Here is a 16,391-nt window from a genome sequence, read left to right on the forward strand (position 1 = left end):
TTCTATCTCCCTTCCAATGATTTTCTGATGACCTTGTATTCTTCGCTCTCTTTACCACACCATCACATGACTGCATCCCGTTGCCACAGGCAGGCTTCACACGCTAAAAGACCAATAGACTTGCATACACGCGTTCCTTGATAATACTCCGTCTCCTATCTGATTCCTGTTGAGCCGGATGTGGTGCATCCTTTTTGTTTTACCTTTTGATGGTTGTGAAGAAAAACACTGAGGCCCACGCATTCACTCACTCCCTCAGTAGTAACAATACTAATAAATCCAACCTGCATCTGTTGTTCTATCCACACCTGCTGTGGCTCAGATGAACGAGGGATGCACCTGTCTGTGTCAAGTCCCAGAGAAAACTATTATAAGGTTTGGTACATTCTGCATCCCACAATTGTCACTATGAATGTAGTGTAATACATCTATTAGGAACCTTGGGATTTTATATTACACGGGGTAGGTTGATTCACCTGCTGCAAAAAAATAAAACGCTACAACTTAGACATTGTATGCTGATACTTATTATGACTGACACTAGTAAGCGTTGCCTCTGTTTTTTGCCCACTGCCAGGTAGTATTGTCGGGGAAGGATAGGAGCATCTGGTTCATGCGTGCACTCGTGCACCCAGGGTGCTCGTAAAACGGATTCACATCGTCGCCCGCAGGCCGTATAGTACGTCACAGGCGCAATTAATCCTCCGATTGCAGAGGGGCGTCGCCGCCAATTTAGCTTCATAAATGGAGCCCCGCAGCACATAGGTGGACCTGGAGCTGATTTAAAAGGAGTGCTGCCCTCTTTCAATCTTACCACGAGGTGCTTGTGCATTATGGTCTACGGTAGAACTGCAATGACACGTCTTCTATGGTTCTGCTTGATTCCTAATGATGCCTCTCATTCTGCATTGGCAATATTTTCAAGTTTTGATATGTGCGTTACAGTTGTTTGAAATCTGCAAGAGGAATAAAAGATGGGGAAAAAAACGTTTTATTTGCATTAATGTGGAGCATTCAAACATTTTGAAGAACTAGGTGATTATTAGTCACCCAGTGTGTGCAGAACTGTGATGGGGCAAACTGTTGGCTGATGGTGCAGGTGGCGTTTCAAGGTGCCTTGGTCTTTCCCTCCACCAGCGCGAGGGCGGCCCGTAGCTCTTCTGCGGCGCTTCCTTGTATCTTTAGCGAGCGAGCGAGGGCCTCCCGCAGCTCTTCTGGGGCGACCAGGTGGAGGCGCAGCAGAGCGTGGAGCAGCTGGAAGCGGGCGTTGCTGACAAACGAGTGCGAGAGGAAAGACGCAAGGCCTCCTCCGCCTTTCGTGGTGTGGAGAGGGACTCTGACCATCCCGAGGACCTGCAGAAAGGAGAGAGAAAGAACCCAACAGGTGATGAACACAAGATCAGATTCATTTTCTGCATCTGGTCATCCCTGAAGAAGAAGGACACACCTCCTGGCCGTGATCCGTTGCAGTGGTTGCGGCGGCCGTCTCCACCGCCCTAATCTCTCCCTCCTCCAGCTTCTTTGTGTAGAAGTGAGTGATGAGACGGGGGCAGGTGGAGGAGGACGGGGAGGAAGCAGGGGCAAAGCAGGAGTTAATGTGGTCTTCCTCAAGCATCTGAAGGGCCACGCCCAACTCCTCCATCAACTCCCTGCCGAGCCCCGCCTCCAGGGACTCCTCCGAAGGGTTGACGAATCTGAGGGGTTGCAGGGCGGGAGTCAAAGGTCAGAACCAAAGATGACAGACGCATCATGTCAGGGTGCTCCTGAGATCGCGCTCATTAAAAAGCTCGTTTTGATTTTAAAAACCCACAAGGACTTGGCTGAGATGGCACCGGGCCTTTGGGAAGAGGCAGCATGTTAAATGAAGTTAGAGACTGGGCAAAATGGTCACATTACGTCTAAAGCAGTGTTTGTATGGAGCAGGCCAAACGCAAAGAAATCTTCCAGCACTCCTTGTTCCCGGAACTACTGGAACTATTAAGAGACGTCTCTGCGTTCACATACTTTCTATCTGCGAATGAAAAGTATTTTCAGCTTCTGATGTTTGCTAACTTAGTGAAATGAACCAGAAGTGTCTGAGTGGCAGTCCGGCGGTAACCATCACCGTCACGTCACTCCAGAGATGCTCACGAGTCCCAAAGCTCGAGTCCGAGTCGAGTCTGAAGTCTTTTGAGGACGAGTCTCAAGTCGAGTCTGAAGTCACCGTGTGTGCGACTCGAGTCGCACTCGAGTCCGAGTCTCAAACTCGAGTCCCCATCTCTTATATCGTCCCTTTTACCGTAAAAAAAAACCATACCAACAACTTTTTACTCCTCCTTTACTCTTTACTTAATGTTTTTGTGTGGTTTTTCCCATAAAATGAAAATACTAAGCGTAGCCGCTAAACCGGAAGTACGTAGATTTTCACAGTAAGAATCGACGCAACCGTCTGCAATGACAGCGGTTACCAGGGTAACTCGAGTCCCCATCTCTGCGTCACTCCTCCACATACCAACTATATAGAGTTCCCTTCATGGTTGCAACATTTTTTTTAAACATGCCGACATCTGTATTACAAGACGGCAAAAGCCAAATAGCCAGACTGAAAGCTTCTGAACTGCTGACCACAATGGGCAACGTCACAATGAGTGTGACTAGTTCTTGTGCAGTCTGTGGTTACACTGGACCGTCCTTTACCAAAAGAAGGCTGTTCTACGTTCTGTGCTACAGCCACAAATAAAGACACACACCATTTGGCTCTCCAAAACCTGTGCCGTCACTTCCTTCCTTAACCCAAGCGAGGTCAAGGAGTGATGGTTAGGACATAGGAAATATATTTTGTCTTACTAATTGACCAATAGCAGCCCTTGTACTGTTGTTTACTTCCATATAGGAAGAAGTATGCTTCCGCCAACTTCCAGGAAGAAGGTCCCTTGAGTGTTTAGCATGTCTGAACAGCAAATATCTCTGGTGGCGCTTGAAAGGTAACCTGAAATAATAAACAGGAAGTGTGAATGGAATGTGTGCTGCGTCCGGTCGCAATGTGCCACACAAATCCTTAGCAAGTTTGCACTATGCAGCATGTAATGAGGCTACACACATGCTAACAGCTGTAGAAGGTCGTGTTTAAGCACAGTGGGCATTCTAACTAAATGCTAGCATCAGCATGCTAACATGCCAATCACGCAGATACGTTAAACAAGCTTATCTTTAGCAGGCATTATGTTTAACATGTTCACAGCCTATATTAGTATATTAGCCTGTTAGCATGCTAATATACTGCTTCAGGAATGATACCTGCAACCAGGAAATTACGCAGCAATTTTTTTGCTCTCAAGGCAAATGGTTTCTAGAATCGTTTTTTTTTTGGGGGGGGGGGGGGGGGGGGGATGCACCAGCTTGAGATGTTAACATTTTGTTCCGAGATGGCTAAAAGTGGTCCCTTAATGCCATCACACCGACCACGTTGAGTGTTTGTTTATAGGCTCACGTTAGCCTTTTGTCTGCCGATGGCATTCACAAATAGAAAGGTGGAATTTGTGAAGACTTACAGAACCAAACGTGGCTGAATCATAAGTGTTTGTGTGATTTTTGTCAAAGGGGAACTTCCAGGGATGGCCTACTGAAATATCTTTTTTCTGTAGCACACTAAATGCAGAGCAGCTGAGGCTGATGGAAGGTATTTAAATGTAATTAAATTAATTCTGTAGGTAAACCACCCATGTCTGAAACTAATTAACCCATGATCCATCAACATCTCAAGCATTTTGGTCTATCTGTGATTTTTAACTGGAAATTACATTCCAAAGGCAGAGTTTGATTAACGCGCATTGGCGCATGTATCGTATCAATTCTTATAAGTATTAGTTTTCCTTCTATACTGACCGCAAACAGGTACTGTAATACAATTAGACAACATCATCTAATTGTATTACTTTACTTGTGTACTGTATGGAAATTGGGAAAGCGTTGCTTTTTTAGAATTTTCTTCGAGCTGAAACTAAGAAACCTGCGCTAAATGTACCTAAAGAAAAAAGGATTTTTTCTTTAGATCAGAAAAAAAACTCACCCTCCAGGGAAACCAAGAAGACCGTCAAAGCGCATCTGCATCTGTGGAAAGTGGAAGAGGCTGTTACACAGACCAAAACTGTACAAAAAACTGTACTTATGCATGCATGCATGTAGAAACACACACGGTGACTCTTTCTCACCAGCACAATATGTCGGATGGGGATGCTCCCAAACAGCACAGTATTTGTGTCACAGTAGAGCATCACGTGGCACGCGTGCCTGCAGCCTGAGCACGCCAACGCCTCGGCCCTCGACAGCTGTCCGCTCGCCATCTACAAGCACACGGACAGACAACAGGGCAAAATTTCACAGGCACAGTTCGGGGTTGCTGAGTCACTCGGGCCTCATGGTGTCATTTCATATTTTGGGGAGTTTTTCCTGTGCCGATGTGAGGGTTTCGGGACAGAGGATGTTGCATATGTACAGACTGTAAATCCCTCGAGGCAAATTTGTAATTTTTGGCTATACAAAATAAAATGAATTGAATTGAATTGGCTGTGACTTGATTTTTTATTTCCCCAACTAATATGCCGGGTTAACAGACCTGACTGAACCCTAGATTGAAGGCCCTGTGGGTTCGTATACATTTAAGTTCATGGAAGGGTTTATGCTTAAGGAAGCTTACAGGAAAATCTATGACTTTATTTTATTAACACTATAGCTCCCTCTGCTGGTGTGGAGTGGGCTAACAAGTTGGGGAATCCCTGCATGCATGTTCTTATTGGCATTTGCAGTATGTTAGCCAATTGCTAAAAAAACATGTATTTACTGCATACTTCATATATCTACATATGGGTCCTCTTTATCTGTACTTGCATGGTGAAATTACACTTGTTTAGAACTTTGTTCAAATAACGTTACACATTATTATTATCTGTATTAGTAGTAACAATAGTATTTTTGTTGGATGTCTGCGGCTCAAAACAAACCGGATTTTATATAATGAATATGTTTATCTCCTTTAGTCCAAAAATTGCTGTCTCATTCCTCACTCGGCACTTTCAGATTCAGGGGCTGGACCGGACGTTTACCTTTTTTTCGTGACGTTCAGAGCCCTTATTGGCTGAATAAAGTCGGACTGGCCAATAGCAGGAATCCCTTTCGTCTGATCAGCACCGGAGGCTACTATATGTATAGAATTCTTACTGCAGATTACAGGCGGCTAAACCTAGATATAACATAGTATATTATATTATAGAGTATATTTCTTTTTGTGGTTAACAACAGACTCCAACATTGTTCCTGTGAGACTTAAAGAGCAGAACGCGACAGGACTGGATTCAACTGCAAAAGCGCGGAGGTATGTAACGTTAATAGAAACTATTAACAGATTACCGACCACATTTATTGGCGACGGGTTTCGTTTCTAATGTATGCTGTAAGTTCTGCATCTTATGTTAAATCATATGTTTTGCTATGCCTTGGGTTCGATCCGCAGGTTCGCGCTAGCTTACCGGTGTAACGGTTCAACAGGCGACCCTGTTAACTTGCGACAGCTGTTGAAGATGACACGTAGCTGTCCTTGTGAATGCCGCATAAACATATGGTACATGCATACCGGTTTCCACGTTGGATATTATTTTTAGGAAAGGAGTCCACTAGAGTTCCAAACGCCGACTGATGGTGATGGTGTTGAAACAGGAAAGAAGCGAGTTGCCCTTCGTTTCTAAATAGTTTGTAAAAAAAACGCCTGTTGGAATAATATCGGATAACTCTTTAGCACAGGGAAAAAATACACACTATTTCAAAGTAAGGGCAATTCGCTTCTTTCCGCAGTATCAACATCATGTGATCTCTTCGTGTTCTCTTACTATTTATGACAGCTGTCATAACTTCTACGACAACAGCAGGCACTTTCTGCTCATATTCGGTGTTACACTCCTACTGGTTTCCCTACGCATGCGGATGTGTGTTTACTCGACAGCAGCACCTGTGTCTGCCTCTGTTGCCTGATTCGTCACACATTCACAGCCATATGGCTGAAAGTCTTCAAAACGAATAACATATCCATTGCAGCGTTTACGACTGTAAAAGTGAGCACTAAATCACAGCCACGTATGAAAACAGTTATTTAAGAGAATATAGGAAACCCATTTTTGGTGGATTTCAGCTTTCCCAACAAGCCCATCCCAACTAATTCAAATTGCTCCGTCACCTTAAAAAGCAAACCAGACCTTAACAAAGGATGCTTCCATTCAACATGTTACATTTGGTAAGTATTCACCTCTATAGGTTTGTGTAGCATTTTCTCCTTTTATAGAGGTCCTCTGCATTTGGCAGGCATCACATTGGCCAATCTAAAAACAGTAGACACATGAAAAACATTCATATTGAATGTTTAAATATTACCACAAGCTCCCCAGAAATAGGGAGTGACACCCACCCATTTCTGGATGACGGCCTTCATGCCAGGCAAGTATTATTGTGGAAGGATAGCATCTATGGTCTTGTTGACCCCCACAGTGAGCTCCAATGTCACCGTCATAAAACTCAATGAATATGGCATTGGCCAAGTAGTTGCTAGATAGCATCAGTTGGTAACTCTGCATGCCGTTTGACAACATATCGCTCATTCTTGCTGAAATGTGCAGGAAACGTGCTCCTCAGCTTGTAGTCCCTCAATTCCTTGACTTGTTGTGGGTCCATCTCTAGTTTCCAGTGATCGTATGCACAGCCTCATGCTGCTTTAATAGGGACGCTGCTTGGTAACTTTAATTGGGTGACAATTTAAGAATCAATATACATGTTTGAAAGTGTTCTAAGACACACCCAAGTAGGGTCGCCAGCCGTCCCTTAAAATACAGAAATGTCCCGAATTTGAGAATAAAATAACGCGTCCCGTTTTTCATCAATACGGAACGGGGTTGGTCCCGTATTTTCAGAGTTGTCTTCAATGCAGCATCCCATGCAAATAATCCCACCTGAATTCGGTGAAGATTCCTGTTCTGCCCCTGATTGGGTAATACTCGCTGCCATCGTTGGTTTGATCGGCCGTGAACCTGAAACAAACCAATCAGAGTCAGAGGAGGGCGGGTCTCTTGGAGGTGTTTTTGACCCATGGGGTTCAAATCTAAGTCTATATACTGTATATTTTTCTTAAATAAATGGCTGTGATGTAGTGCTTGTGGTGTTCTGATCAAAGATCTCTACTGTTATCTTCGGCCCTGCTGGGCAGTCATAAAAAGTCAACTGGCTCGAGTTTTAAAATGATAAAGAATTGAATAACTAACAGAAGTAATAAGAAATACAGTTACAATGTGAAATAAAGTATGAATAGTGTAATATTATTTCGCGAAATAGAGAAGTCCCCTCCTCCAGTCTCGTATGACCATCAATATTGGTTCACAGCAGGCTTCTGCCTGCTCCTTCTCCAGCTCAGCTCTTTCAATCAAAATGTGCTGTAGTCGTATGTGATTGGCTGTACATCATGAATTCCTTTCTTCTCCAAGGCATCACATGACTCCCTCCTGCCGCCATCTGCTAGTCAAATCTGAAATCCCTCACTGACCTGACCAATCCCTATTCAATTCATACTACAGTGCATTCAATGATCACACCTTTGGCCTGAAGCTTCATGTAAACATAACATAACATAGCATATATACATCTTCACCATCAGTTCTATATGGTCCATAATCACAATGTTTGCCTCGGAGGGCTGTCGTTAACCCTTTTTTTATTCACTACCTGACAGGAGAAAAAAATCCCCAAAAACCCTCTTTGGGGAGAAAATTGGGAGAAATCCATAAACATCAATTAGCATCCGGGACAGGTTTTAACCTGGTTAATGTGTACAGTAATTATGACTTAAAATACTATAAATTGTGTTTGATTCATATTTCAATTATTTCATCTAACATGCTAATATAATAACTAATATCCAATAACACACAAACTACAATTCTAACACTAACCCTTACTACATGTATTATAAACATTTAACTTTTTTATACTTTCCTGCGATATGGTGCTCACTTATACAACCGTAAACGCTGCAATGGATATGTGATGCGTTTTGAAGACTTTCAGCAATATGTTTGTGAATGTGTGACGAATCCGGCAACAGAGGCAGACACATCTGTGGTGTAGAGTAAACACAAACACGCACGCATACAGAAACCAGTAGGTTTATAAACCAGTAGGGCTGTAACAGCGGTTGACAGGGTCGCCTGTTGAACCGTAACACCGTATCAGTCAGCTGTAGACACGAGCATTCTCTCGTTGCAGTAACACGGACCTAAAACACAGAAATATCATATTTATTTAATCACTGCTTACACACGTGAGTACACACATGTTCACTGCTTTTTCTGTCTCTACATAATGTCACCGCATTTTATGTTGGTAAAGGAATTGGTTATACTGTTTCGTTATACAGCAACTGTATATATATTTATAAAATAGGCACACAACTTTTTTGTGATTATTATTTTAGTTATAGTAATACTAGTGGAAATATCATTTTACCCCTTGGAAAGAATACTATCAAACAGAACTTGTCTTTAAAATGTTGTACTTTATTCTTGCAGCAAGAGGCACAGTTCTACATCCAATAGGTACAATTTTTAATTGTAATCTAAAACAAAAAGGTCACACCTCAAATGCAATACTCTCAAAACAGATTTGGACCTTGTTGAGATTCCCAAAAGAACTGGCAAGTATTGAAATTTGCTGACTTGTGCCAAGCAGCGCTTCCACTCATGTCCTTGATGTGCTGCGACGTCCTCTTTCATCCATCAGAACAGCTCAGGGGATGCCAGACAACATCATGATGGATGGTGCGTTGATAGCGGACTTGGCAGAAGTGGCAAAAGATGAAGCTCTTCTGCAGGGCGTCCTCATGAGGATCCAAGAGTCCTCCAACTCGTCAGAGGTAGGATGTGAAAAATTATACATTGCCCATTGTAAAGGGAAAAAAGAAGGGCTTTTTTGTTATTGGTTAAACGCAGAGGCTGCAGAAACACACGCTTTATCACACAGAGAGCGCAATGACTATCAACAGCATACCTTTCGCAGCAGTCCAGCTAATAAAATGAACCGTTGGTGCAATTATGTGGATGTCTGATAAATCAATAATGTTTTGTTATATCAATATCCAGCAAGTTGCTTTAAACACACAGCCTATTTAGCTGAAAATGAGGCGATATAATGTATTGGACTCTAAATACACAACTGCTCGTTAAGCAGTTTTTTGTATTTCTGTGATGTGACACAGGGAGTGGACATGATTCCATGCCAGCGGGCTGCTAAGCCTTTGCTGGTACAACAGGCGCAGTCAAAGGGAAGTCATGTCTGGAATTTGTGCGGCTTTAGGGCTTGGGATATGTGGCAGCTTGTTATTGTGCCGGCGGTTGTGGTCAGCGGGATCCGTACCCCAAGGGCTTGTTTTCATTCCTCGCAGGCCATTTGAGTTTAGAGATGAATGGTCATTCACTTTTTTTTTTTGTATTTCAGCTGGTGACATACGCTCCGTTCACCCTCTTTCCCACGCCTGTGCCTAAGGGTGTGTTCCTCCAGGCGCTGGCAGTGCAAACGCACTACAACACGCTGGTGGACCGCATCAGCCAGGATTCGGACTTTCTGCAAGATGCTCTAGCTCGGTAGAACAATAATGGTGGCAAACTAGACATCACAACCTAGTTACATTCCCTGACTGAAGTGTTCTTTCAGGCTTTCAACAGGGTGATATTCTTTGTTTTTTAGCACCATTGAAGTGGACGATTTCACTGCGCGGTTGTTCAGGATCCACCAACAAATCCTAAAAGAAGGAAGGGCTCAGGTATGTCAGTCACTCTGCAAGTACTGGCACAATGCTAGATTAAAACCGGTCCCAACATCACACACACACACACACACACACACACACACACACACACACACACACACACACACACACACGTGTGTGTGATGTATGTGTAATGTATGTGTGTGTGTATATATATATATATATATATATATATATACATATATATTTAGAGTTCAACAACCAAAGACCCACCCGCATAGCAGTGGCGGTCGTGCAATAATTTACCACCCGAAATATATTTTAGCTTGCCAGCAGGAGAATACAAGCTTAGCTGTGGACAGACACATAAACGCACGCACCAAAGCGATCATACAATCCTTCGGGCGGAGACAGCAATAGGCCGGGCGCCATTGGCTCATTTAAAGGCCTGCACATGGCAGCCCGCGCTAAATGTGTGCCTCCATCATTGCCATAAGTGCTCCAGGTAGTTTGAGTGTGGTTCTTTCACCTTCTTTTCAGTCTATAGTGTTGGGTCTCAATCGGTCTGACTACATGCTGGACCAAGGGAAGGACGGGTCGGTGTCTCTGAAGCAGATAGAGATCAACACCATTGCTGCCAGTTTTGGAGGTCTCTCATCACGCACGCCGGATGTTCACCGGTAAGACGTCGTTACACCCATAGACTGTGCCTTAATTTAATAAGTGAGGGCAAGAGCCTTTTAATAGTATTATTGTCTGGTGAGTAGAATTTGTAATGCCAAATTGATCACCTACCCAAGTTCAATGGTGGCTCCTGTGTGTCAGACTCAAAAATGTGTTTTCATATGTTTATGTCTGGAGGAGGGAGATGCCCGGGCACCTCTATAAAATCTAGTGAAACCGCATAAACACATAAAAGATCAACTACGTAAAATGTATTTATACAGCACTTTCACAGACAAAACTCACAAAGTGCTCAAGGGCCGTACAAGGGCCCATAATGCACAGCAACAAACCAAACTATTGTTTATCACAGATTAGTTTTATATGTGAAATTGCACCTGACAGTATGGCTATGGATTTGCTTACAGATGGATGCATATATTTAAAATTGTATTTTCTTGTTACTTTTTCTTCTGAGTTTGTATCTCTATTTGGAAATGCACTTATTTTAAGTCGCTTTGGATAAAAGAGTCAGCTAAATGACATGTAATGTAAAAAGTAGGGCCGGGACTTTAGCGCGTTAATTAAGATTAATTAATTACAATGTGAATTAAGATGAATTAATTACACAAAAAATAACACATTAAACATTTTTACGCATTTTTACACGTATGTTTTGCACCGCGGAACGTTTCTCACTGGATGAGTTTCGGCGAACCGATTATACTGGAGCACCAACTAGCGTTCATGACTTCAGACAACAACAAACCACAGTGAACATGAACGAAGAAGCTGACGAGACCGTGTCGGGTGGCCCCGTGAATGGGAAATCTAATTATAATAAACACACGGATGGAAGCGTCGATAAGAGCCTGGTTGTGTGCAAGCTACGCAACAAGGAATTCACATCGAGCCTCAAGTATCACCTCAACACAAAACAATTAGCAGCTAGCGTGGACGTTAGCCCGACTCCGGGTACAAGGACCCACACCCAACCCACACTCCACCAGATGACTGGTTTAAGGACCAGGGTAACTAAGTCCACGTCTGAAAAAATAACCAATGTTCTGAATGTACTTGAAAGTATTGGTCTACTTAAAAAAACATAGTTTACAGAAGGTCTACTTACCTATAGGCTACCTGAATTTCTGAAAGTACTATATTTCTAAATATGCTATTGCTATACTTGTCTGCTGGAATTGGTTGAACAAAAATAAAAATCCATCTGAAAAAAATTACATCTCAATGTTCTCAGGTCAAATATTTATGCAATTAAAATGCGATTAATTTCGATTAATTAATTACAAAGCCTCAAATTACTTAGACTAATATTTCTAATCGAGTCCCGGCCCTAGTAAAAAGTTTAATCGCTTAATGGACCCATATGAGGCTGACGCTCTTACGGTGGTGATACTTTACATGTTTATTTAATGCACTTTTACCCAAAGGAAGAAAATAACGGATTCATTTTACTAGCAGTGAGTTTCATGCCCCTTTGTATACAGGGAAAGAGTACCCTATATGCAGCAGAGAGCAGAGCAGAGATCTGATAGTGGGGGTAATGGGAGACATCTACTGGTCCTACTGGGTAACAATACCCTGCTAATCACACTTACTAGTTACAAGCTAGCAAGCAGCATGAACAAATAAAATACATTAATTACTTCAAACCAGTTACAAGCTAGCAAGCGGCATGAACACATAACATACATAATTTACTTCAAACCAGATACAAGCAGCATGAACAAATAAAATATGCTAATTACTTCAAACCAGTTACCAGCTAGCAATCAGCATGAACAAATAAAATATGCTAATTACTTCAAACCAGTTACAAGCTAGCAATCAGCATGAACAAATAATTGATTTTCACTCCACCAAACTTTAGATAAGAAGTCTTTGAGTTGCAAATTAGGTTTTGCAACAAACTCTTAATCTGTTGCAGCTAACAGAAAAATAAACCGGAGGCGGACTGCTCCTGTGCTCCTAGAGTCATATGTGGGAGAACCATTTTAAAGAAATATGAACCACAGCAGAGTATTTATGTTTGGAGGGAAGCTTTCTCATGCAGCGTGGTGGCCCCGTTACGCTGCTAAATCTTCCTTTTGCCCGACAGACATGTCCTGAAGGTGGCTGGTAAACTGGAGGAGAGCCGGCGGATCCTGGACAACGACCCCGCCTCTGGTCTGGCCCGGGCTATAGCCAAAGCCTGGGAGCTATATGGATCCGAGAGGTAGGAATTAAGCGGACATTAACAAAGCTTATTGTATGGTCCATACAAATTAATATTGAGCATAATTCAGTTTCTCTGGTATGTTATAATGTATGCTTGTAAACTGTAGTTTTTACATATATGCTAGATCAATATTACACAGGTGATGGGACCTGTCAACTGCTATTTATTTTTTAAAGTACTGCTATTCGATTGATTTTCGGTATCGCCCAAGGTAAGCTCTGATCCTTGTCTAATACATGATGATATGGGTATCATGTCCCACTGGATTAAAAGTACAGACAGCAACTCTGTATTGTTTACAAGAGGAAATGCCTGTGACATTGGTGAGCTGTTCAGGGTGACCGAATGTCCAGGACAATGTTTACAGGTAACAGTTTGTCGTGTATCCTTACAGAGCAGCTGTCATGTTCTTGGTGGAGGAGAGCCAGATGAACATCTTTGATCAGCGATACATAGAAAGCCAACTATGGAAGAGGTATGTGTGATTAGCAGGAGCTGTTTGTGCGGCGGTAAGCCGTTGTCCCAATAGCTCTAGGGAAGACACTTGATGTGTAAATGCTGCAAAGTGGACTAACAGGAGTATGCAGATTCACTTTTAGTTCCCATTATGTGCAAAGCCTCAGTTTGCATTATTATTATTATTACAGGAACATCCCCACAATAAGGAAGCGGTTCGACGATGTGACTAAAACAGGGTCCCTGGATCAGAACAAGAAGCTCTTTGTGTAAGTCTTTTTCCATCTGAATGGCTAAATGCTATGCAGTGAATTATTCGTACATTCATCAATAAGATGCAATTTTGACAAATCCTACTTACTGTGCATTCATATTCCTCTCTTTGCAGTGATGGCCGAGAGGTTGCAGTGGTGTACTTTAGGAATGGCTACATGCCTCAGAACTACATTTCCGAACAGGTTCTACCTCTAATATTTATTACAAGTTCTAGTAGTTCAGGTGGAAAATAATGTTTAATGCAGACTGCCTTTACGACTACCTCATCACTACCTCTTATGAGGAAGGGGCGCTTCTTGAGTACACCACCTATTCCTATCTGCAAAACATTTGGTGTTTTTAGCATTAATGTGGAATAATCCGTTCTCTAGAAGGGCTAAAATGAGTGACAGCGTGTAGTATTTGGGGAAATACTTAGTATTGTGCTTATATTCAATTTCTGACTGTCATTAATATATCACCTTAAACAAGGAATTGTGGTGATTCTGCTTGGAATGAGCCGGTTAAAATTTCCGACATTTTTCTATAGCAGCCCACAACGGACCAACCAAAAGAGCCCACTATATCTATTTCATTATAGATAAATATATCTCTTAAGACATTCCTAGTTCAAAAATTTGAAATGAAAATGTATTCTGATCCCCGAAGTAGAGCACAAAACTGTGTGTGTTTGTTTGTGTGTGTGTGTGTGTGTGTGTGTGTGTTTTGAATGGTAGACTTGGGATGCTCGTCTCCTGATGGAGCGCTCTCTGGCCGTGAAATGTCCAGACATCAGCACCCACCTGGCTGGAACCAAGAAGGTTCAGCAGGTGCTCGCCCGACCCGGAGTCCTGGAGAGGTTCTTCCCCGACCAACCCCGAGTGGTGGAGCAGCTAAAAGCGACGTTCGCTGGCCTCTACACTCTGGACATGGTGAGAAAATACCGCCTCCACGCAGCCACAGTCATGTTGGAGCAGCGTGGGCGGGGTTTGCTTTGCGTTAATTCATGAGGCGGATTGACTCTGTCGTCGTCTTTAGGGATCAGAGGGTGACCAAACGGTGGCGATGGCTTTGGCAGCGCCAGACCAGTTTGTCCTGAAGCCTCAACGAGAAGGTGGAGGTAGGATGGACACATGCCCCGTTGGTCGCAATCTTTCAAACCAGGAGAGAAAGCGCTTCTCACTCGTCTTTGTCTCTCCAGGGAACAACATCTACGGAGCGGAGATCTGCCGTGTCCTGCGGGCAGCAGAGGGCAGCTCGGCGAGGACGGCCTACATTCTCATGGACAAAATCCAGCCCGGCGGGGTGCAGAACTACCTGCTGAGACGAGACGGCCCTCTGGAGATTAGTAACTGTCTCAGTGAGCTGGGAGTGTTTGGAACTTACGTCAGGTGTGTGATACTGTCATTGCCACATAATGCTTTTTATTTGGGGGGGTGGGTGAACTGGCTGGACAGCGTTTCTGAGATTGGAGTGAGACAAGGAGGAAAGTATTATGTCATGATTGTCTTATGTCTGATGTGGCGTGACGACTCGGCGTCTGGACTGAATATGAAGCGTGCATGCGCAAAGCCGCCACTGATCTTACCACGTCCTACAATTATGCAAATTAGGTGATGACTTTATTCAGTGGCGTGCAACCCCCACCCCTTCCCGTTGTCACCTTTTCAAACCTCATGAGTTTGCAGGCATGATAATCAAAGCTTGACCCTCGCCTGGCCAGTAGTTCAGATCCACTCCTTCTGGTCAAAAGTACGATTAGCCCCCCCTGGTGGCCAAGTTAATGCAAAACTCTTTCCCTTCACCTTTTTCCTCACAGGCACGGCAAAGACATGGTGATGAACGAGTGTGCGGGCCATCTACTGAGGACCAAGAGCTCGGAGCACTCTGACGGGGGAGTGGCAGCAGGGGTGGCCGTGCTCGACAACCCTCTACTAGTCTGAGAGCGCCCCCCCCCCCTCACTTTTGATGTTTTCATACAGGACCAGTCTACGATGTGCCATTCTACTTAGAACTCCTATTACATTTCTGACTTCATGTTGGGGGTAATTGGATCTTATTTTGAATGTTTACTCCTGTGACATTGTCCTCAGGAACGCTCTCCACTGGAAACAAACTCCCTGTGTTCATGAACGCAGGAGATTACTTGAGGAGTTCTACAACTGCCCTTCACTCTTGATAGAATATGAAAATATTCATACACGCACATGAAGTAGAAATACTAATTCTAATTCTTATTCAAATAAGAACATAACTATATATTTAGTTTTATAAAGATAAAGCAACTAAAAAGCGTATTACCTCACCAACAAAAAAAATCTTTTGAGCTTTATTTATTTTGGGTTAGGGTTAGAAAATAGAAAATACACATTTACCTTTTTATTTTATTATGTCAGTAGGATTCTATTTAATTGTCTTCCCAGCGGGTGGGTTTTATGCTGATATCTGGAGTAATTCCTTTTTACCTTTTACTTGTAGTGTCTTTACAATAAATGTCTTGATTGACTCAGAACCTTAATTCTCTCTCCAGTTTCATTCCTCGCTAATCATGAGCTAAGTTTTTTTTTTTTAAAGAATAAATAATTAAATTATTATTTAAATGTATTTATTATTTAAGAAAGTGTCATTATTACTGGAGTCAGCTGACTACATGAGTTTGTGTTTTTCCGGTTCTGTTATTTTTTTTTTCTGTGAAACGTTTTTGCATGGTGTGTCCTTTTGCTCCCTGGGGCCTAACAGCTGAGCTTAAGTCCTGACAATACTGAACCATTTCAGACGGATTGAGGCTGGGTTTCTCCAGGAAAGGCTTCATTCTTCCCTCTTTCAGAGAGTTGGGGAAATCCTTCACTGAAGTAAATGCTGCACTCAAGATGAATGGTCCCAAGTTAAAATTAAAGTAAAAATGCATGTATTACAAGTAAAGATAAACTTTTTTTTACATGTCAAGTTTTTACCAGGTTACACCGTTTGCAGTTTGGTGGTTTACACTTGTGGTTTCTAAAAAAG

General features: G+C 42.8%; 2 protein-coding genes across 3 annotated transcripts; one reads left to right on the top strand and one right to left on the bottom strand.

Moving 5' to 3' along the window:
- Nucleotides 1-975: 975 nt before the first annotated feature.
- Nucleotides 976-5,961, bottom strand: zgc:103759 (U8 snoRNA-decapping enzyme). 2 transcript variants are annotated; one of them, XM_037480539.2, is made up of 5 exons: nucleotides 5,505-5,961; nucleotides 4,191-4,322; nucleotides 4,049-4,089; nucleotides 1,448-1,694; nucleotides 976-1,353 (listed from the first exon to the last, which is right to left on the bottom strand). In XM_037480539.2, the coding sequence occupies exons 2-5, from the start codon at nucleotides 4,320-4,322 to the stop codon at nucleotides 1,108-1,110; spliced, it is 666 nt and encodes a 221-aa protein (XP_037336436.2). In that variant the 5' UTR covers nucleotides 5,505-5,961; the 3' UTR covers nucleotides 976-1,107. The 2 variants fall into 2 exon arrangements, with proteins under 2 accessions (XP_037336436.2, XP_037336437.2); XM_037480540.2 differs by lacking the exon at nucleotides 5,505-5,961 and adding an exon at nucleotides 5,082-5,211.
- Nucleotides 5,218-15,903, top strand: gss (glutathione synthetase). Its single transcript, XM_037480538.2, has 13 exons — nucleotides 5,218-5,350; nucleotides 8,791-8,923; nucleotides 9,505-9,650; nucleotides 9,754-9,829; nucleotides 10,316-10,455; nucleotides 12,555-12,671; nucleotides 13,069-13,149; nucleotides 13,322-13,399; nucleotides 13,519-13,588; nucleotides 14,123-14,317; nucleotides 14,424-14,505; nucleotides 14,587-14,776; nucleotides 15,205-15,903. The coding sequence occupies exons 2-13, from the start codon at nucleotides 8,804-8,806 to the stop codon at nucleotides 15,326-15,328; spliced, it is 1,419 nt and encodes a 472-aa protein (XP_037336435.1). The 5' UTR covers nucleotides 5,218-5,350; nucleotides 8,791-8,803; the 3' UTR covers nucleotides 15,329-15,903.
- The last annotated feature ends 488 nt before the right edge of the window (nucleotides 15,904-16,391 follow it).

The sequence above is a fragment of the Pungitius pungitius genome, chromosome 1 (assembly GCF_949316345.1).
Source record: "Pungitius pungitius chromosome 1, fPunPun2.1, whole genome shotgun sequence".
In the NCBI taxonomy this organism is placed as follows: Eukaryota; Metazoa; Chordata; class Actinopteri; order Perciformes; family Gasterosteidae; genus Pungitius; species Pungitius pungitius.

Excerpts from the sequence above, each read along its gene's own strand:
- zgc:103759 (XM_037480539.2), bottom strand. The coding sequence starts at position 4,322 with ATGGCGAGCGGACAGCTGTCGAGGGCCGAGGCGTTGGCGTGCTCAGGC. Across the intron at positions 4,090-4,190 it reads CCATCCGACATATTGTGCTG|ATGCAGATGCGCTTTGACGG; the intron begins GTGAGAAAGAGT and ends CACTTTCCACAG. Across the intron at positions 1,695-4,048 it reads CTTCTTGGTTTCCCTGGAGG|ATTCGTCAACCCTTCGGAGG; the intron begins GTGAGTTTTTTT and ends GCAACCCCTCAG.
- gss (XM_037480538.2), top strand. The coding sequence starts at position 8,804 with ATGCCAGACAACATCATGATGGATGGTGCGTTGATAGCGGACTTGGCA. Across the intron at positions 8,924-9,504 it reads AGTCCTCCAACTCGTCAGAG|CTGGTGACATACGCTCCGTT; the intron begins GTAGGATGTGAA and ends TTTGTATTTCAG. Across the intron at positions 13,400-13,518 it reads CAGAACAAGAAGCTCTTTGT|TGATGGCCGAGAGGTTGCAG; the intron begins GTAAGTCTTTTT and ends CTCTCTTTGCAG.